Raw genomic sequence first — 22,864 nt, forward strand, 5'->3', positions numbered from 1 at the left:
TCCTGTTACAGTTTCTGTAAGTAAACACACTTTGATTGGAAGACTCACGGTCAGGTGTCTATATAGAGTCAGGAAAGGAAAAAGCATTTTATTTAAAATTACAGGAAATACTCAACTTTCTCATGAACAAAAAAAAAAGGGGGGAGGGGGAGCAAAAAGCCCCAAAAAGCATTTCATTGTGTATTACCTGGAAATTCAGGTTATCAAGGCATGGTCAATGTGTGATGATATTACACAAACAGAGAAGGTTATAGGATTTACACACATTTATCAGGTGTGTTTAGATGCTTAACAAGGAGAAACCTACAACCTATTTCAGAACAGTATTGTTAATGAGACAAGGGAAGGAAGGCTAGTTTATAAGTCCAGGCGTGAGTTACTTCAGCAGTCATTCAGAACTCAGGTGCAACATAATGTACCGTTTTCACACACAAACAATACAAAAATAAAGATATCTTTTATCTTGAATTGAAACAAATTGTGTTCATTAGACTAAGTCACTCAAGCAAGATATACAGCGAGTCTTACTACTTGTGGCAACAACACGGTTTAGAACAAAAAAGGGAAGACCAGCAATTCTGCAGTCACTCCCAGCTACTGACTACTACAGGGTCCTGCTTCAACTCAGTATTTGCTGAAGCACCACAGTGATGGGCTCATTTAGCACCACACGTTCTTTTCAAGCTTTTATTTGCTTCCACAAATTCTCTCTTCTGTTTAAAACAATCTAAGAGACTTATAAACACCTAACTCTCTCAGGTATGTACCAAAGCAGGTGCCTTATCAGAAACAGGCTGTCATCCAGCAGCTAGTTCTTACTCATTTCATTAAGATATCAGTATTTTAATTTAGCTTTCGGACTGCAGAGACATGTAAAAGTGCCTGTTTTTATGAGAACTGCAGCTGAATGGACAATTTAAAGTCACTATCTTCAATTTTCTCACACTTTCTGCCTTCTCCCCATCTTTCATTTAATGAAAGAAACAGATTCAGCAGGAGGGTATAGATTCACATACACTTCAAAGAAAAAGACTGTTTTAAGTAGGATCAATTCCTCAGTCTGCTAGGATCGGTTCTTCAATCTGCTTTGCTATGCAGCTACATGCTTAAGCCATTACAAGCAATAGGTGACATAGAAGGACAGGAACAAACAAATGGGACTGCCCCTCATGAACAACAGTGTTCCCTTTTCCCAGCTTAAAGCATATGACAAACCCCAGCAGCATCACTGATGAAGTACCGGACATGCACACAACCCAGAACCAGAGCACAGGTATGAAAAGAAGATAAAACAATCTGAAAGCATCCAAAGCCACATCTTGTGAAACTTCTAATACAGTTCCAAACATGTCACACTATGAACTTGTGAACAAGCAGCAGTCTTCCCTCCATCCTCCACTCAGCAGGATCTTAACAAGTAACACTTCCCTAAGAAACATTTGCTGTAATGCAGCCAATTATCTTTCTTGACCACTGTATAGTCAGCACAAAAGTGCTATCAAAACAAATGTATTTATCAATTTTATTTCAGGTTTTAACAAACGTATAAGACCATAAGTAATATTTTGATGCTTTTCTGTATTGAAAGAATTTAACTGAAATATTCAATTGATAGATTGAATAGAGATTTTAATTAGCAAATGCTGTAAAGTAACTAACTAGTCCTCCTGATTAATTTTTAAACACTTCTGCAAATCCACTTTTTTTCTGCAATAGAAAAGAATGTTTCAGCTGTGGTTTTTTTTTTTTTTTTTTTGCATAGATTCACACTGTGGGCAATAAAGCAAGCATTTTTTGTGGAACATCCTGGCCTTGTGTGTAAAACAAAGAAGTGCAAGAGTACATGGCCCTAAGTACTATTCAATGCTTCCCATGAAATCCAAGGAACTGCATCTGAAAAGTTGGTAAAGGCAAAAAGGCACATAAAATAAAGGAAAAAAAATCAAATCCAAATATCCTTTGTAGATCACAAAACACTGTCATATTGACCAAACTGATGGGCATTCTAATTAGCTAATAAGCAATTCTCCAGGTGTAAAGAATGATTTCTTATCCCTCTGCAGAAAGCTAATGCTCCAGAGAATTAGCACAGGGAATAATTGTTTAAAATAGGAAAGCAGGAAGCAGACTTTAATTTACAAAGCTTTCAACACAGACACCTAGAACACTTCATATTTGCTAACATCAACTTGACTCCAGAATCATCACTAGTTTATGAAAGTTGCAGGCTACTGAAATACAAGGAAATTGTAAAAAAGACAGACACCCAGTGGGTTTGAGAAGTTAATAGTCCATGTGGTAGAGCCACCCCAGGCATTGCAAAATACAGTAATTAATGTGTTTACACTACTACCTGAAGAGCTCATGAAAGGATGTATCATACACTAACTTGTGATAGCTGTAGAATAATTATGTTAAATAATACTTGAAGCATATTCAGTTGTGCCATGACAAAATACAATGCACAGAAGATGCATAGCAGATTAAGCAAGGTTTGGACATCGTCAGATGCTGGACAGAAGTGGACATACACTTTTGTGAGATGCAGCACTTGCAATCTTCAAGGTACTGCAGGTGGTGGTGGGGGAAATGTTCTTTGGAAATCTTTCAGGAAAGAAGAAAAGCTAATCTCAACCAATAGCAATACATTTCAAGCCAGCCAGCCACACTATATTTATTGAGAATACTTGGAAGGCTGCAAGGCACTGCAGTCTTACTAAAAAAGATTATTAAAATAGCCTGAAATTTTGAGGCAGAGGCCCAAGATGTCATCTTCTGGACACCAGCTTATCAGATGGAACACAGAACTGATTGCTCCAGCTGTCAGTACAGAAGACAACATTCAGAAAACTAACACGTAACACTTCAGGCAGCTACTCGGCTTTAAGCCTTGGTCTGAAGCATTTCCTGCAGTAGGACAGGTTTCAGAAGCTCATCTGCTCTAACCTGCTCCATCAGTGAAATACACTGTAAAGGTGAACCAAGATAATAGAAAAGATCCAATAGACAAGTAACCATCTAGGACAAAACCTGGCATTAGCTGTGACAGAGAAATTCCAAGAGACTTTCTGAAAGGGGTGATAGACTGCTGTTTGCTGCCTGTAGTCATCAAAGCACAAATGCAGCAACAACAAAAACTAACTTACAAGTAAGACTTACTGGGAATGCAAGCACGGTGACACTACATCCTAATTAAGAAACACAGTTCAAAGTACACATGCTCATAATGCAAACACCATATATCATGGAAGTCCATACCTGCCGAGTGAGTTTCTCGCAAACTAGAGCAGACATCAGCCACATAAAGTAGCTCTGTAAATTATCATCATTGAAATGTTATCAAACTGACACTGATTAAAGCATAGCCAAGAAACATCCTTTGCAATACAGTCTCAACGTTAACACAGTAGGTCATGATTGAAGATTCTCTTAATGAGTAAGTGGTAAAAAGAAAAGCAAGGGAAAACAAAATATTGACCAGTCATGTGAAGCTGATGATATTCCTATTTCTACAGCAGCATGAGAAACAGTTATCTGGTGAGTATCTTGCAGGCTTTAACTTCCTAATTCCTAAAAGGAACATGACGATAAAACACCTAATATGATTTCAAAAGCCTAAAAAGCAAGAGGCAAATGATTCCCAACTTCCCCTCTTTATCAGGACTCACTGTGTAAAATCAGCCTAGGGTCTACCTGTAAAAAGCTCAGTGGATTGAGCACCTTCTCCCACACAAAAGCAGAATCGTCGTTATCACTGCAGGAAAAAGGAGTAGAACTTAACTTCTTGCTGCTACTACCAGACCCATCCCCTACGGCCCACCAATATAGCAGACAGACACTGGCTTCATCAGTGACAAGATGAACAGCACAAAACAGAGCATCAGGCAGATTTCTTGAAGAAACAAGCGAGGTCTATACCCATGGTTACACCCAGCAGTAACAATACATCTCAGTGAGCAAGAAAATCCCAAATAATTTTTTACATTTTAAATGAATTCTAAATTAACTTTCAATTTTATACATATTTTAAAGAGATACACTCATTTATTGATAAGCAACAGGCCAAGATTTAAACAACAGTGCTAAAGGAAAGCTGTGCTGAAAGAAATTAGCAAATAATGAGATTTTTATTTTTGTGTATGCATACAGGACAAAACAGCCCAAGCCTCAAGTGTAAAAATCTACAAAAACATAGCTTATAACAAAGTGACAGCAAAACCAACAGTGATGACATTTGTGACTAATTTAATAAGCAGTGTCATCCACACATCAGCTGTTTACCATTTTCAAATGCAATGGCATCTAAAAGGAAAACTGGGCTTCAAGAAGGAATTTAATGTGTGATACGAGAGATGCTTTAACTTGTTGTCTTTCTTAACCTCCAGTTTCCCTAGCACTAACACACTGGGCAAAACACAAATACAGAAAATACAGATGTGTCCTGAAAAAAACTCGTAAGAACAGTCTCAAACAGCATCATCAGTAGATGGCAACGATGACCACAGGCAGGATGTAATAGACTACAGTGAGTTTTTGAGACAGAAATGAGACAAATCGAGACATAATATGCAAAGGCTTTTGGCAGATTTGTGTGTCTTAATAGAAAAAAAATCGCTGATGTTTTGCAAGAAAGAGACCTAGTCAAAGACAAATCCACACTGACAGACCTATAAAACAAATACAGTGGAACAGTTTTCCTTACTACACAGAAATGGTTAAAAAACAGAAAAAAAGAATCAGCCAGTTCCTTTTGACTATATGTGTGTTCAAGCCATATGAATTCAAGGTAACCTACACGAGACAATGCAGAGACAGATTTTTAGTTCAGATAAAATACAGTAAGTGTGAACTATCAGGTTATGAACTGTGAAGTTGGTAATTTGCATTGTATTTCTGGGTCATCTAATTCAACAGCAAATTGAAGAGAAAGAGGGTCTTCCAGGGAAAGGATCACCAAAGCTGAAGCAACAACAGAGTTAAGTTGCCTTCAAATGAATCACTGAAGATGATTCACAAAGAAAAAAGGCAGACAAAAATAAGGAGAGCGGAAGATAACAGTTAAAAGGCTACCAAGGAGCCAAGTTTTAAGCGTGTAATCAAAATTGTAAGAGGCAGACAACAATAAAGAACAAAAATATACAGCGCTTAACCACTATTTTGGACAAAGACGACAGACAAGTGACAGAAACAAACCTGGAAAAGATCTGTGATGAAGCTGGATCCAAATTCTGAAAGAAGAGAGTTCTAAAGTGACATGTTTGATGGGATCAGAGATAAAAAGGAAAAAGACACAGCAGCAATAGCTAGAAACAAAAGTAAATTTAAAAGGAAAAAAGTAACGATGGGCAACTGCAAAACATAATTGTACTATGACAGATTCATCATACCAGGAATTGATATTTTCTGCAAATAAAATATGGTTATGTGGAAAAAAGTTCTATAAAAATATTGAATTCATCGTGAAGTCATTTGAGTAGGTAAATCAATGCTCAGGGATTATGCAAATAGGTGTGCTCAGAAATTACACAATAGCTGTCAGGCAGTCCTAAGCAACAATACTGTTTCTGTACAGACCTCATAGTAATTGCAGGTTTTACCGACAAACATTATATGATTAAAACTAGTAATTTAAGCAGTGTTGAGCCTATTCATGACCCCACAGGTAACAGAGTTACCCAGGCACAGTGACCTGACGAAGCTACTCTTCCTACGACGCTTTGAAAGTGCAAAAGCTTCAGCACACGGTCTGTCTCAGGCGACAGGGAAACGCGAAGCAGGGCCGGCGGTGAGATGCCATGCCTCACGAGGCCGGCTGAAGCACTGAAACGCCTGTGGGCGACGACAGCACCGCTCCAGTCCCTCACCGGGGCAAGGGCGGCCGCCACTCGCCCGGGCAGGTTGCACGGCAGAGGCACGGACTGCCCGGCCTCCCGCAAGCCCTGAGGGGGGACAGCCCAGGAGCCGCGGCCGAGAGCCGCTCCGGAGCGGCACGCCGCCTCCCACAGCCTCCGCCGGCTCCGCCGCAGCGGTAACGGCCCTGGCCGCGGGGGAGCGGCCCGGCAGCCCCGGCACACAGCCTCCGCAGACCGGCGTTTCGCGCAACCCGACCGAGCCGGGCCCTCAGTTGCCCCTCCTCGTCGCGCCGCCTCCGCCCGCCACTCACCCGCGCGGCGCCGCGGCCGAGCCACCGTCTCCCGCCGCCACCGGCCGCTGCGTTCAGGCCCGGCAACAGCCACCACCACCACCTCTCGCGAGAACCACCCAGCGCGCAGAGGAAGAGGAGGCGGTGGCGCCGAGACCTCACGAGACTTGGGGGGTAGGGGGCGGGGCGAGGCGCAAGGCGACGCCGTTGCTAGGGGCGGGCTGGCGCAGTGAGGCGGCCGTCGCTAGGCTGTGGCCGACCGGCGCCTGCGGGCCGAGTCCGGGGGGCTGCCTGAGGGCCGCTGCCGCCTCGGAGGGCCGCGCCGCGCCGGGGGCAGCGGGCGGGGACCAGATCGCCATCCCGCCGGGCGCCGCCGCAGGGTGTGCGGCCAAACAGGCGGAGCCTCCGCCGAGGGTGGAGGCTGCCGGTCTGAGGGCCTGAGAGGCGGCTCTGGAGAGCGAGCGCCGCCCGCCGGCGGAAAAAGCTGCTCCTCGCCTGCCGCCTGCCGCCGCGGAAAGGTAATTGGGAAAGGTGAGACAGATGAGCCAAACTTTCCCCTACGGAGCTACACTGAGGGGATGATAACTGGGCAGCTGCCTTTCCGCTGGAGCGCTGTCAGTGTTTACACACAGGTGTTGTGAGGAACAACCGTTACCGCTTTTACATGGCAGCAGGTACCCAGCACCCAGGCCTCTAGTCTAGCCCCGTGGTCCTCTGGCACCGTCATCCATCTGTCTCTGCCTGGCACAGAAGTAAAAGCCAAAGAAGGATATAATATCGTTTAGATAGATGAGCTGACATCTCTGCTATTTCATCCTAAAACTGATTCCTGATTTAAATTACAACTATAATTTTTAGGTTTGTACAGCCCTATTGGTTATATAGAGTCCGTGTAATCTGCAGTCTATTTAGGAATATAATTAGTGGATGTGGCTTCCATTCCATAATCGAATTACCTCGGCAGCCTATCATGTCCCACATTGCAGGCAACCTCAGTCTATTACATGTCACAGTTGTTGAGATGACACTAAGCCCTTTGCACTCCTCATGGCGGGAGAACAAACTGATACCAAGCTCCAACTGTATTCAGATCTAAAGACAGCATTTGTCTCTATTCTAACATATTCTCTATAGCATCATTATTAAATACAGGCAGAGCTTGACTTCCACGTCAGGTAAAAGGACCATACAACTCTAGACAATAAATATATTGAAGCAAATTTGAATTAGTGGAGAGTTTGGGAGGAGGAAGAGAAGGAGCAAATCTCTTCTCCTTTATGCCCTGTGGGAAGCCAGTTTGGTTGCACAGTGGATATTTTGGGGCAGCCCTACTGTGAAGATCAACCACCATGTATGGGTTCTTGTCAGAGTCTCATAAAATGCTATTTTAAGCCACTGTTGGGCCAGACCTCTCAGGGAAAACATGCAGATAAGAGGGAACATGAATCTATATCCTACTGATGAGTATATCAACCTTGAGCAGGGGTTCTGATTTAACCTCTGGTGGAGGGGGTTGACAAATTTACTATCGGATTCCAGAGACTGGAACTCTACAGCCAATGCGTCTCATGTTTTTCTTATATATCTTACAGAGCATCCTCCTCTTTCAGGGACACCTAAGTATTAATTTAAAGATTCAGAGACTGTACTGGACTTGCCTGATGCATTAGCAGATCTTGACTGCTTCGGGTGGCGAATATTAGATAGACAAATTGTACACCTCATGCACATTGGGGAGTGGAGGGAAAGAGGGGGCAAGAGAGCAAGGATTTTTGTCTTTGCTATATTGAAATGCCCCATAAAAGACAGGAGCTTTGCTACAATATACAGCAAAACATGAATCTGTTAAATCCTCTTCCATACTTCAACAATAACCACAGAGATAAACCACACAGTTCTGGAAATTCACCAGTAGAACAATGACGGCCAAGCAGCTCGCACAAAAGCTGTTAGAATGCGCTAACTAGGCGAGGAGTCAGATGTTACGTGCTGTTTAACAGTGAGCTGAGCAATATTTAACAGCAGTATTTACAGCAGCCAAAGTTAGAAGCAGCTAAGAAAGCCAAAACACTGGCAGTTAACTCACCAGCAATAGGTTTTACCTACAGATCTTACAATTTGCCTAGTTTTTATTAAAGTTCTTGTGATTTTGGCTTTGTTAATTTTTCATGGATTTGGGCTTTTTTTCTTCACATGCTTTACTTCCCCTGAGGATAGGTATTGATATTTGTGCTTGTTGTTTCAGTGATGAGTTGTGAGTGAGAAACACGATTGTATTTCTTTTCACTGAGAATTTTATAAAAACCAGGTGTGTACAATAGATATCCATCTGCACAGGATAGGTCTTTGAGGACACAGGTCTTAGTAAAAAGCTCTCGTCAGACCAAAACGCAAGGTTTTCTTCCTTGAAAGGAAGTATGTGCATAGAAATCACATTCTTCAGGAAGGAAAGAGGCCTTCTAGAGACACCTCATCTTTGGAAGGCTGATCCTGTGGATGTGAAGGGATACAGACCTAATACTTCTCTAACCTTATCTCACTATAACAGGGGACATAGGAAGTCTCCTCTGGCAGCCATATGCATCTCTGAGTCTGTTGTGAAGTGCAAGCTCACTTAGATTTACATTGTTTACATGGAAGTATACAACCTGGCGTAGACTTAAGGCACGTTCCAGTGCATGTATGGGAAAAGAACTTGAGCATACCCAAGAGTCATGCCACTGTCTCCTCCAGAGACGTTGGGTGGAGATGAGATTTTGGCTCATACCAGCTAAAAGCTTCATATTCAGCCATGTGCAAGCTCAATTCTTTGCCTCTGTTTCCTTTTCCTCTTAGAAGGATAGGTAGGCAATACCATTTATCTCATGGTACTGTTCATTCTTCATATTTTTATCATGCCTTTTTATTTATTTATTTTCTGACTGCTGTTGTTACCATTTATTATCATATGTAAGTGTTTCAGTGGCTCTGTTATTTCTTACTATCCTCTTTCTAGTCCCCTTAATTTGTGAGAGAGAGATGACCAAAACTGCATATGTTAGTCCAGGTGAAGATGAATCTTTGCAATATATCGTGGTATTAAAGTATTTTTTATAACATCTTCTGCCCCACTTTAAACATTTTTCTGTTTTGACTGCTGCTACACTAATTAGAGGTTTAAGCTGAAAAGTCATAACGAGTCTGTTTTCTAGAGAATTACAATTAGTAATTTCATTCAAATTCCATCTTTTTTCTCATGGGCATTACCTAGCACTAATTCATCTACCACTGTGCTGTCTTTAGTCCTTCTGAAGAATCATACTGTATGTGGGCAAAGCAAATGAGACAATGCTGAGCATAGTTTGTCTGTGGCCATATTTCTAGCTAAAAGATGTTCAGTGGTGTATCGTCAGTCTCTGACCCTGAAGCCCTTTGTAAGCAACAAGTATTTTTTTAAGTGTACAGAAAATTTAAATGTTTGTGTAAGCATCTTTCATCTACTGGATAGCTGAAAATGAAGAAGAACAAGTTGCTTAGATAATAGAATTCTTTGTTTAGATCAAAAGGAAACAGTTTATGAATTCAGCACTTGAAGATTATATATTGTTTCTGCATGTGTGTCATTATTGTCGGGGACATAAATAGGTTTGTGCTAGGTAAACATCTCTTTAGGTTTAACAATCAATATGATTTTGTGTGCAGGAAAGACAAAAGGAAAAATAAAAATTGCTTTCATCATTATTTTTGTATTTATATTGCTGTAATAAAATAAAATGGCTTAATAATCTTGCCCCAAAAGCTAAATTATATCAGAATAGTTACAGGTCAGTCAGTTATTATGCTTTAAAATAATGTCCAAGAGCTTTTGGTCCACTTTATTTGGTAATACATAAGTGAGACATAGGTACAAAAATGCATTTTTATTTCTTTAAGTTAGCACAGATGTCTGATAAAAGAATAAATAAAAAGTGCACTTTAAGGCCCTGATTCTACAAATAGGCAAGTGGCATGGAATCCTTGCCTGTGTGTGGGGCGCACCAATGTGCATAGGCATACCATCTGCTTGCAGCATCAGGGCCTCTACATTACTAAAAGTATAGCCGAGATTATGAGCTATAGTTCTCTAGTTACAAGTATCTTTCTAGCCTCCAGCAGACTGCATTTATATTTGTAATCATTTATGAGCTTTTTATTAGGTTCCCCAAGGTGTGCTAGACATCAAACAAACAAATAAGAAGGGATATAGGAACATACATAGAGACACTTTGGCTTAGAACAGCAATTCATCTAGGTTTGAGCTCTGGCAATGGCAAATTTGGAGAAAACCACCATTAATCCTACTGAGAAAATTTTCTTATTAGTCATAAATGATTGAGGGTCCTAAGCACATATCGGCATATACTATTCAAAATTATTTCATATTTGCTGCTTTTTTTATAAATTGTTTTCATAATAGATTTTTCCCCATCCGTATTTATGTCTGATTCTTTTAAAATCCTGCTTCAAGTTTGAATATATTACAGCAAATGGTTCCTCTTCCAGGTGTTGAATTCTACATGTTAATAGTTCTCATTTTTTGGATTTGGCAAACTGCAAAAAATTGCATATGAAGATGAGTAATTTTATTTATGAGAGCCACTGATCTCACAAACAAAAAATACTTACACGAGGCCTAACACAACATACAGAAATTCAGAGATAGTTTACAGAGAAAATGGGGGACAAAAAAAAAAATACTGCAAGATTTTTGTTTCAGTTGTAATTATCTGGTATAGAATAATTTCCCAGTTCTGTTGTTAGGGCCAAGCTTAGATACGTGCTACCTTCTCTGCTCCCACTGTTTCTGTATAAGTTATCATCTTTTGGAGGAGGGGAAGGTAATCAAACCTTCCCTTCATTACAGTATTTTGCAAAGTTTAATTCTTCTATTTCATACAGAATTTGTTTTAATTTTTTCCCATTTTACTTTAATCTTAACCTATGCCTTCCTACTTGTATTTTTTATGTTTGCACTCTTTAATCCTGAATTATTATCATGCAGTTTTTGCTATGCAGTTAATATACATCTGATTTTAGGCCTTCTTGTGAAAATAAATGTGCACTTAAGTTTACATATCTTAATTAGTACAAAGTTAAACAAAATTTAACCCTAGGCAAAATGGTGCCCTGTTGTGGAGGCAGGTTATACTGCATTTATTCATTGCTTGTTAACAGTACAAGTAGGCCTAGTTACTACATACAAATGCTGTCCATGTAAAAGTAGTAGAACTGGTCTTAAACAATTTTTCAACTTTTTTTTTTTTTTTCTTTTTATGCTGGAATTTTATAAAATGCATTTAAAAGATATCCCAGAATTAGCAGCAATGGTCATGGGTGGACTGTAAATATATTTTATTATTTGGTTGTGAAATGTCTAACTCAATGGGGCTACAATCTTGAACTATGCCTTTAATCCTTATTGCAGTTTGAATAAATAATAGTAAAATGCCCTACTTGATCAATGGTCTACAGACACGTGCTTACTTGGACAGACATAATGCTCTGGCTTTTTTCATTATGGCTTTGTTTTAAAGAGTACATCCATGTAAGCTTTGTCCAGATTGACGGATTTCTTCTGCATTGCTGCCCGCAAATGCTCAGGGAGCAGCCTCCGACCTCTTATCTCACCCAGAACAATATCATCCTTGTTTCGAGGCCTCTGGGTCCTAGCATCCTCGAGGGCACTGTGCACATCCTGCAGTTTCATCTGAAGCCAGTCCTGTCTCTCCACAGTGTGTCGATGCTCTCCAAGATTATGCATTAATTGCATCTCACTCACTGATCTTTTCCTGCATGAAAGAAAAGCAGAGACAGACACTTATTGTGGCCCTTCTTGAATTCTAGATCTTCACTCAAAAACCCAGGTTTGGGATCTTTTGTGCAGTATCGCAATATAGAGCCATGGAACCTATCTTTCTAATCTGTAAGGGATAGAATGACATCTGGAGAAGAGAAGAAAGGTGAATGGTGATTTGTTATTGGTAATGGATATATAAGTGAGAAGGCATCAAAAATGGGAAGTAGTCCAATTTTGTGACAAAACATTGACTATATCATTTATTTTAGCTGTTGTAGATGAGCTTAGGGCTTATACAACAATAGGTAACTGATTAATAAAACTATGGCATTTAGTCAGTGGTAGTTTTCTGTGAACACTAGAGCTAAGGAAGGATGATTTCCTCTGGATTTGTGTCTCAATGCTGATTGATGTTAGTGTCTAAGTGTGAGTTCCAGCTAGATTCTGGCACAGTAAAAAAGGATGCTGTCCTGTGTAGACCCCCCAAGCGTCTAATAAAGAATGCAGCTTACCCAATGATATTCCTAAGAGAACACTTACATGAGTTTTCTTCTTCTCCCCAGCTACCTATTTTCAAAAAATGTGTAAGAACTCAGAATATCTGAGATCTCTACAGCTGTATCTAGAGGACAGAATTTGGCCAGCTTAGCCAAAGGGTTCAAAAGCAGGGACAGAAAGACTCTCTTAGATGTAAACTTATACACAGACAAACTGACGATGCTCTCAAGAGCAGCTAAAGTCATCCTCCAAACTTTGGAAGTGTATAATAATCTACTTACATCATTGGTCTTCCATCAGAGTTTGTAAAAAAGCATATGGCATATAAAATGATTGCAGTCCTGGCCAGATTTTTTATAGAAGTCATTTTCTCTACAAAGATAGAAATGAATACATGTATAAATCTGTATTTCAAGTAAGTTCTGTTAATTCCAAAGAAGTTTAGCTTAGGAAAAAAAAAATATATCAGAGAAGTGATTTTGAATTTTTTTTTTTGTGTGTGAAATGGGTTAGAGCAAGGAATGCAAATTAAAAATTTAGTTCTAATACTAATTTTGTGAACAACCTCCTGTTACTTCATAGGCAAGTCTAAGAACTTTGGTCAGACGTAGTTGCCCTGCATCATCATCATATAGGTACCTGTCTCTTGGATAATTGGGTGAAAAGCACCATGTTTTTTTTATATTATTGTTGTTGTTGTTTTTGCTAAATGCACTAATACTTGATGTGCTCCAGGTATGTTGAAACACTTGTACATAGCTATGCGAGTGAAAAGTTTTGTTCTTTTATCCATTTCTTTTGCATATTCTTTAGAATAAAGAGGCTGACACTTTTCTTGACGATTTTACATAGAGGCATAACTGTACCTGAGTTATGTCATTCCCCAGTTAATTACATGAGAGAAATCAGAATTGAGCTCCTCGTTTTTGTCAATGATAATCCTGCATTGCCAGTATGAATTCCATTCTACTTTGCACATCATCAGCAAAACTGTCACTTGGGTTATATTTGAAAAATGTTTATTACTGATGATACTACAACAGGCAGAAATGACACAGTCCAAACATCAGTTTCAGCATTGGATTTTCAGCACTGGCAGCCAGAAAAGGCATATTTTTGTGATAGCTTAAGAAATTTGATACTGAGTAACTGAAACTTAAGAAATGTAAAACTCCACAATGCCATTTTTGCAATATTTTCTGCAGTTTTCCTCTAGGTCAGAAAAGCATTTATTACATGGTATCTTACATGATAGTATGAATGCAGTCCTAGCAGTCCTTCTAACTCAATATTATAAATTCAGGAGTTGGATTCACGTCAAGATATTTCTAACTCACTGTCTCAGATTTTTTCATTTCACAAATTTGGTTCAGATAATAAAAAAGTTTGATCTTACTTACATTCACTTTATTTTTAAGATAGTCTGAAAGGAAACTAATATAAAAATGAATAAAGAGTCAATGCTAAACTTTCTAGCTAAGTCTTCTAGAGAACTTGGAAATAAAATAGAGTATACTTACCAGATAGTATCTTAAAGAGATTTCTGGTTTGGGTATGTCGGCAGATGACTGTCTCTTGATGTCAAGTATATTTAAAGACTACTGAATTGGTTTAGTGGACCCCTTAAATGTAACTTTAAAATAGAGCTTCTAAGTCACTTAGAAGCCCTTTTATTGTCTCAGTTGATGTCACTCTCAACACACACCCTCCTGACCCTCATGTACCCACCCTCGGATGCTTTTGTTAATTTGGCATTTACAGGGAAAAGAAAGGTCTCAGCAAAAAGAAAGTAGCCTGGGTAGCTGCGAAGAAGTTTGACTTTTAAATTCAGATTCCCTACTACTCATAGATATGTGCCCAAGATAACATGATCGCTGAAGCTGTTGGAAGGATTTGCAAAGAAAACTTTGTGTTGTTAAATGCAGGCAGGTAAAACTTAAATTAGGCAGTGAGGTTAGTGATCTACAAATGCAAGATTAAAATAAGATATTGAAAAGCTAACATCTATAATACTTGTAGGAAAAAAGAATAGTCACTTCAAATCAGATACTAGGTTTCTTTGTGAAAGAATATACTGGAGAGGAGCAGAAGCCCCAAGATGATAGAGGATCATGTTTTTACTGAGAAGCTGGTGATACTGAAAAGTTGTTAAAATACAGTGTTAGACCCTCACTGTTCTGTTATACCTATACCTATACCTATGAATATTCCCTGAATATATCAAATGCACTAGAAAAAATGGAAGCATTTGAAGACGGTGCAATATAAATTAGTACTATATAAATTTTGAAAAAGAAATATAGAACTCTTTGCCTACATTCTTAGAAGTGAAATGTGTAAATCAGCAATACTTTCCCATATGTATGAAGGAAGATTATTTTTGGCTGCAAGATATTTTACCTACATTAGATGCTGCTTCTGAGTTCCAGCGTATTTCTCCAGGAAAAAGAAGTTTACATCTGCACATTTTAACACACCACTTGGAAGCCATTATTGCTTTTACCATGAATGCTTTTTTGGTATGCTATATACCTGTTGTATTTCAGAAAGAGATAAAAAAGATATTTTATAGTATTGATTTACATAGTAAATTGGTATTCTTATGGGGAAAGGAAGGAAAGAACCTGAAACTCCAAAAAGCTCTAAAGAGATCTCATGGTTCCCTCGGTACATCGTAAACTGAGAAGTAAAGAAATAATCCACTTAAACAAATTCAAGGAAAACAGGGTAGAGATGGCTACCAATATTATACTGTCAATATCATTCCACCTACACAGAAAGAAAACATACAGAGGTTTACAGGGATGATATGTTTTCTTAGGAGTTTTGTATCTTATGTGGCCGCTGGGGTTACGAGCCTGAACTCTGTAGTGACTGAAAATGTACAATGGACATGGCATACCAGGAAAGGATTTGAAAAATCTCTACGCAGTTGATAAAGAAAGGCTCAATTTTTTTAGATTTTACCATAGCAAACATATGCAAAACCTTTAACGCAAAGCCTCCAGGCAGTATTTTTACAGAGACCTGGCATTCGTATGGAACCTCTAGCCTATAACAGCAAAGCCTTAACTAAAGGACAAGTATTAGAAAATCTAGTGTCTGTATACAAAAAAATTATGCTTTCATATAAACTGGCAGCAACTAATAGCAAAAATTGTCAAGCAGACATTAGTAAAAATTGCAAAATGAGTGCTAGCAGGCTTGAGTTGCTGATGTTACTCTTTTAGTTGTAGTTGCATCCCTTTCAACACACATGTAAATCTGGAAGAGACCCCAGGCTGAAGCTTTGAATAAAACTGAGACAGAGAAAACACCAGAGTATGATGCTGTAATTGAAAATACTTCATCCACTTCAGACAACTTATAGTATATTAGTGCAGATGCCCTTAAACAAGATGTAATTTTATCTGGCTTATTTGCTGCACACCTAGTCTTTAAAACAACTCTGAAATAGGATTTCTTATTCGTTGTCATTTTTATTCAAAGGTACTAAGTAGGTCATACCTAACATCTCAAGCAAAGATTGCTAAACTTGATACTTTAAAGATTTTCACATGTGAAAAAATATACAAGACAAATTAGAATTGCACTGTTTGCCTCAGATGAGTGAAGATACAAAAATAATATAATAAAAATGTGAAATATATACCACAGTATTTATAAACAAATAGAGCCTGTGGTGGTAATTAAAGAAATTTTAAATTACAGGTCAAAATTGGCATAGCTTTATCTGTATGTGCAGAAAAAATAACATATTTGTTTTGGATTATTATCCCTGATTTCCAGAAATGATGGTATTTGAAAATACAGCTACTAATAACTTATCCCATGTCATCTATATTTGCTAAACTTGGAAGGTCAAATGTGGGAATGGCATATAATGGACCAAGTGAATGTAGTGCTTTTACAAAATACTGTAATTGTGTACATTTTTCTCTGGACACAGCATGTCCACTTTGTAATAATCAGCTGAAAATGGTATTGAGCTCTTCTAATGTTTTAGAAAGATGAAGATTTATGTTCAGATTCAAATTTTTCTCTTTCTTAAGCATCCCTTTAAAAAATTCTGATCTCTTTTGGGCACTACTTAATGGAGGAGCCAAACCCAGGAAACAAGGGCTAACCCCTGCTGAAATGTTGTTCAGTAGGAGGCTTAAGACTACCCAAATTTATAGACACTATGGTGAAAAAGAGGTATATAAACTGTTATGGTAGAAAGAAAATATATTCTCTCCTCAGTGAAAAGGCATTTCATGATCCTTTGTAGGTATAAGACTCTATATAAATACAATAGCAAAATATGGATTAAAAAAACCCCAAGTTTCTTAGGAGATTGCTTTCTACTAGTGAGGGTACATTTCTAGTGCTTCCAAATGAGGACTGACCTACAGGAAACAATTTTTCTTCTCTTGGAATAAGAGGAGAAAAACCACAGTGGATTCTGAGTTTCCACATTCTGAAAACAGCAGGCTATGAATGAACCAATACATAAAACAGTGGGTACAGCTGAATAGAGCAGTCAAGAAACTATAAACCATTAAAAGTTTTGGGTATCTGCCAGACAAAGGCCACTGATTCAGAAATTGGTTGCAAACAATTGGTGTATATGTTGCATTATCAATACTGAAATTTCTTTTCCTTTGAAAGAAATAAGTGAGAGTGCGTAACTACTTCTGAGACTCAGGCTGAAATACAATAATGCTTAGAAGATTATATTTCAAATTTGTGGTTATTTCTTCATGTACACCAGCAAACTGTCTCAGGCTATATCTAAGCTTGAACTGAGTGTTCTCTTTTATCATCTAAAACCATAGAATGTTATACTGGAAATGAGACAATATAGCGGTATACTCCAGAGTTTATTACAGTAATGGCTTCTCTATGCCATAAGGCATTATAGACATCAAACAAGGGCATGGCACTTCTGAAGAAGAGGGAAAGGGCTGAAGAAGTGAAGATGACGGAATCATAGTGTGTGAGGGAAGAGCTGACCACAGCCTTTTCCTCTGACAAGACTTTTTCGTGATCAGTTAGAGAACTACCCTTCCCTGACCTTCCCTTATAGATTGTACAGATACTTGAATCAACTGTGCATGAAAAAATCTCTGTGTTTCTTTGTTTGCAGGTGGCATACCACTTACTTTGAATTTCTGCCATTGAATGTAGTCAGACTTCAGGGTTGAAAACAAGTGGAAAGTAATTAGAAAGATTTTACAGTCAGGTAGGTGAACAATGGCCATATTCTAAAAAATCTGAATTCTTTATAATCTATTTCATATATTTTATTAATTTTTTCAGGGAAAAATACTAAACTGCATCTTGAAATTAAACACATCCTGAGGTACATACATTACTGGAATATGGTTAGACAACTCAAAGCTTTCTGGAACTATATTCTTAAGTGACTAAAACATAGTTGCACAAATCAATTATGTAATCTGGTATATTAATATTCCTACAGAATTCTTCATCCTCTAGATTTAATGCTTAAATACTGCAGTCAAATTGTTTCCGTGTTGTTTACAAAACCGGGCTTTTTGCACTTCGCTTGTTCCTGTAGGTAGTTCCAGATAAAATGCATTCTAACCGCAACTATGGCTAAGAGAATATTAGTAGGTCATTGAGCAAGGGAACAAAGTAATTGGTGACACACAGGATGACTGGTGAGGCAACCTTTCTAAATGTGTCCAAGGAATGTTTCTGCCTTGACACAATGAAGATCCAAAGTGACAGTCAGTAAACTCTTTAGAACTTCATTTGATTGACAAGATTTGTGGCTTTTCAAATACCACAGCAGCATGTTTGGTAATTTATGTAAGCAATGTTGGGTATCTTTAGGTGCTTTTTGGGTTCTTGCAGCTAGATGAAGCTTTGACCACATGCCAGTTTTCAATTAGATAAAAACCAGCACAGAAACTTATGTGAAAATCAAAAGGTGGCCTATCACAGTTTTAGTTTGTGTCCAATCTGCTTCATACAATGTGTTTTTAGCAGCTACTGGCAAATGTGAATTTGGAAATAATTGCTTGCCAGTATATCTTTCTCCAGTTACATAAAATCTTTCATCTGAGAATGACAATGTTCTGAATCTCCATGATTTATTTCTGAGGAAAGTAAATACTGATGATGTTTGTTTCTAGGTTATGGACATTTAGGCAAAGACAGATTAAATGCAAACATCACTGAGAAAAAGATCAGAGAGAAAACAGAGGCTGGTAGATTCTAGTCCCAGTCACCCAACTTTAGGTACACTTGCTTACCTAGGGAGATAAACTGGACGCTGTAATGATAATTGTGATCCAGATTATTTCTAGAGCTTTCACTGATTAAGTGAAACATATACAAGGTCTCAATGGACACCCATTTCTGCTCTCAGTGTAACTTAGTCATGTTATCTAGCAGAGCTATCCAGTTTATCATGGAACTTCTCTATTGACCTATCATGGACATGCCAGGCTTTGATGATATGATCATGAATGTATGAGTGTTTGCTCTCTGCATGCCACCCTATACCATGGCTGCATAGAATTTCACATAGCATTACATGGCTGTTTTGAAGCCTAAATGGAGAGCCCTGCTTACCTCATCTCTCTCTCATGAGAAGAATCTGAAGCTTGATGAAACAGCCTAGAGCAGCCTGGAGGAATGTTAAAATGGCTGTTAAGGAAAGTCATGAAGATGAGGTACCTCTTAGTCTCTACAGAGACATATTTCAGTGGTCAGTAACAAAAATGCTATTGTGCATCAGGAACAATAAAAAAAGCCATGGTTAGTTTCAACACATACATTTTGACACATTTTTAAAGTACTGTTAGTGAATTGTAAACCAAATATGTAAATATTTGTAGAATTTGTGGGAAAGTGTAGGTTTTACTTTGGATTTAAAAGTTCTGGTAAATTATTTTACCGTCAATAACTACCTAGTGGGATCTTAGCCCTGATGACACTGAAATGCCATGTTGTCAATTCTTTCATGAATTCATTGCTATAATGAACAATACAGTACTTTATAACCTTTTTCAGTAGATAGGAAGCTGGTACAGTACTAAAAACTGCTGTTGGATCATCAGACTTTTGGGATCAATAGCTAACTGAATTATGCATGTGTGTATGTACACACATATATAGTCATGTATAGGCCAGAGTGTTTATTGGCCTATTATGGGCCCTAAATACTTTGTGCAGGCTTGAGTTCCCTTTTAATGACATGCAGTATAGTTGGAGGTCTAATGAGGGCTCATGTTCTTTTTTGCTATCCTTGAAACCAACATGGCATCCCTGAAAAGCCACACAAGGAGACCAGTTTTGAGAGCACAAGTAATCCCAGAGGGAAATGCATCTAACATTAGAAACAGGGGTGAGTCTAAAATCCACCACCCCCTCCTTTTCCAGTCTGAAGCACCTCACTCAAGGCTTCAGGATTCAGGAACCCTTTTTTCAGCATACATCTGCACACACAGGCACATATGTGCACATTCTACAGATCATAATTTTAAAAGTAATTAGGACATCTACGAATTAATCAAATATTAGTGTTGACATGATCCTGAAGGTGGGAGGTAGGAAGCTGCAGATACCTACAAGTATTAAGTTTGTCCTAACAAAACTGTCATAAGAATGGATGTGCTAGCTTTGTATAAAATAACCATGAAGACTCAGGATGATATAGGATGGAACAATGAAGGCCTGCATGTTTTATGCAGGTAGACACATATTTTTCTATCCTTTCTACTTAAAAGACATTTCAAGTTCATATTCCCATATTTTTTGCAGTCACTGCAGATGAGCAGATAGCATCCAAGTAAGCAATGTGGAGCTTGATGAAATCTCATGAGAATGCCACGTACAATTTACAAATGAATGATGACATTTCAGATCTTTTCTTCAATCCAGCAAATGTCCTGAAAAAATTTTAGTCCATGGTCAGCTGAAAAACTTTACAACATAAAGAACTGGTAAAAATAATTGTTTTATTTGAGATTTGAAAGAAAATATTGTGCTAGGTGCTATGCAAATATGCAAGAAGATGCAGACCCTCTAATAATGGTGTTCCTAAGGACAAAAAATATATTGTATTTTATACAAAACTTTTCATTATTTGAGATATTAATTACAGCAGATAACATGTTTTAAGCTATATATTAAAGACCTTGTCCCAAGGTCCTTTGGCTATTCATCACTTGCCTGAGCAAGTCACTTAATTTTCCATGCTTCACAGTCCTTATTAAAATGGTCATCCCTATAGAGTCCTGCCCCTAACTTGATTTTTTGTGTGGTAACCCCTATGTTAGGAGCAGGATTTCCTCCATTAGCCAGATAACTTTCCTCCTCTTGTCTCCTTTGCCTTCTTCTTACTGCCCACTACCAAAACAATTGACTGTTTTTCAGTATTTAAGAAAAGGTAACAATGACTATATAGAGACATATATATATATATATATATATAAAAGCAGAATCTATAAGAAGCAGCGCAAACCTACACTATCCTACTGCAAACTGTTCCTTCCCTTTCTGTAAGTTGTCTAATTCTGCATGACCTCAAGATTCTGAACTCTTTGGGTATGGACCATATCTTTTCATTAATTCTTATGCACATTTATCATCCTGTAGCAGTAACAATGGGCTTCATAGTTTTGCAGTGATCCTACAAACGCATCTTAGAAAACAGAATCATGTAAAGGAAGCATTCTGCCATCATCCCTAGCAGCTTTGTGAAATTAGCTAGAAAAATAATTTAGGCAATTACTGCATTAGTTTTCCGAAGAGTAGTGCCCCTTCTCCTCTCTCATACTCTGGGAAACTCCTTTAAAAGGAGTCTCTGCATATCTCCGTAACACAAATGACCTGAAAAACAAAGGCATGGTCAGAAGCTAATAGGAAATAGGGCATACCAATGTGCAAACAGATGCTGAGGCAATAGTAGCATCCTAGACCCCCAAATCTCTTTGTACCTGAGAGGTCTATAAACATTTGTGAGAGTATAAATTTACCAAGGTGCACAGAGGAGACAGGTTGAGCTAACAGTTTGTTTTTGTTCCATCTGCTAGCATCTGTGCTGTAACTATAGGAACGGACTCTATAAATAGCCCAACCCAGTTACCTTTTTCAGAACTTCAGGGATGGCTAATCCCCAAAATAGATGAATTACATAACTCGGTTCTTTAAACGTGCTTGTTCACTCCGCAAATTGGGTTCTTTGCGCACCACTGTAAAATTAGTGCATCCCTGTAGTTTACATTCAATACTCACTGGAGCACTTGTTCAGTTGACATAGTTGTACTAACTCAAAAGAGCAATGCTAATTTTCAGCATCCGAGGATTTGGACTTTGGCTGCAAAAACCAAAAATAAGATGTTTGTTAAAGTGCATTTAAAAAGAAGATCAGATCTGAAATATCAGACTATAACACCGATTCTAAAGTTAAATTAGGTAGGGTCAAAAAGGTGTATTTTTGATGCACCAGGCTGGATGCACATGGCCGAGTTATATTTGGGGGAGCAAATATTCAAACTGAATCATGCACATTTGCAAGACTATCCTTGCACTTAAGATTACAACAGAAGCCAGAGAAGTGTATCTTCCTCTGGAAAACAGTGGTATTTAAGAAAAACCTTCTACTAAAGGAAGGATCTCATTCTGGAGTTCTATAATCTGTCCTTAAAGCAGCAACTGTACACAAATCCGGTCCCAGTGTATTATTAAGTGGAAATGCTATTCTTGGATCAAATGCTAACTCCCTAAGACTCTAAGGGCCTTTTGCAATGAAGTAGTGTATTGGAAGTATTTGCAAACAGAATACCACAGGAGTCCTTAATGCGTGCAATTTTATGTCCCGTTACTGCCTTCTCAAGCTAAGCAATCACATACGTCACTGCTACAGTGGCCTGGCATCCTATTAATGTAAAAAGAGGACACTGCATTGGAATGGGCGGATCTGAAGACACACATGCTCAAATATTACCTCATCACATTAAGGATATACTTAGAGGTATAGTATCCTTCCAGGAAAGAGTGCTTTACAGCTATGTTATCACTAACGCCTGAAGAGGTCTCTTGATCATGGTAATTCTCATACCATCTTTGAGGGAAAAGTTACTTTACCCATCTTACAGATGAACAAACAGAAATAGGAAAAACTATGTCCACAAACCTCGGAGCTGAAATCTACCAGGAATGATAGGGAATATCAGCAAAAGGCCCCTGCATCACTGCTTGTAAGTGGAGATACTTTCCCATAAAAGTAGTCCACACTGTGTAACGTTATGGTTGTAGAGACCAAAAGCTGAACTTGTTTGGTATGTGAAATCCTGCATTCCAGGCAACAGTGCAGACCACAGGGATGTGAGTCTATTACTGCTCTATTATGTAATGTTTACAAGCTCTCTTTGCCACAAGTGATCTAACAC

General features: G+C 38.5%; 1 protein-coding gene across 1 annotated transcript; it reads right to left on the minus strand.

Annotated features, from left to right (window-relative positions):
- Positions 1-11,205: 11,205 nt before the first annotated feature.
- PTH (parathyroid hormone) lies at positions 11,206-12,822 on the minus strand (the record flags this gene model as incomplete). Its single annotated transcript, XM_082000124.1, has 2 exons — positions 11,206-11,949; positions 12,737-12,822. The coding sequence occupies 2 exons, from the start codon at positions 12,820-12,822 to the stop codon at positions 11,676-11,678; spliced, it is 360 nt and encodes a 119-aa protein (XP_081856250.1). The 3' UTR covers positions 11,206-11,675.
- Positions 12,823-22,864: the final 10,042 nt, after the last annotated feature.

The sequence above is a fragment of the Phaethon aethereus genome (genome assembly GCF_964289735.1).
Source record: "Phaethon aethereus genome assembly, chromosome: 5".
Classification (NCBI taxonomy): domain Eukaryota; kingdom Metazoa; phylum Chordata; class Aves; order Phaethontiformes; family Phaethontidae; genus Phaethon; species Phaethon aethereus.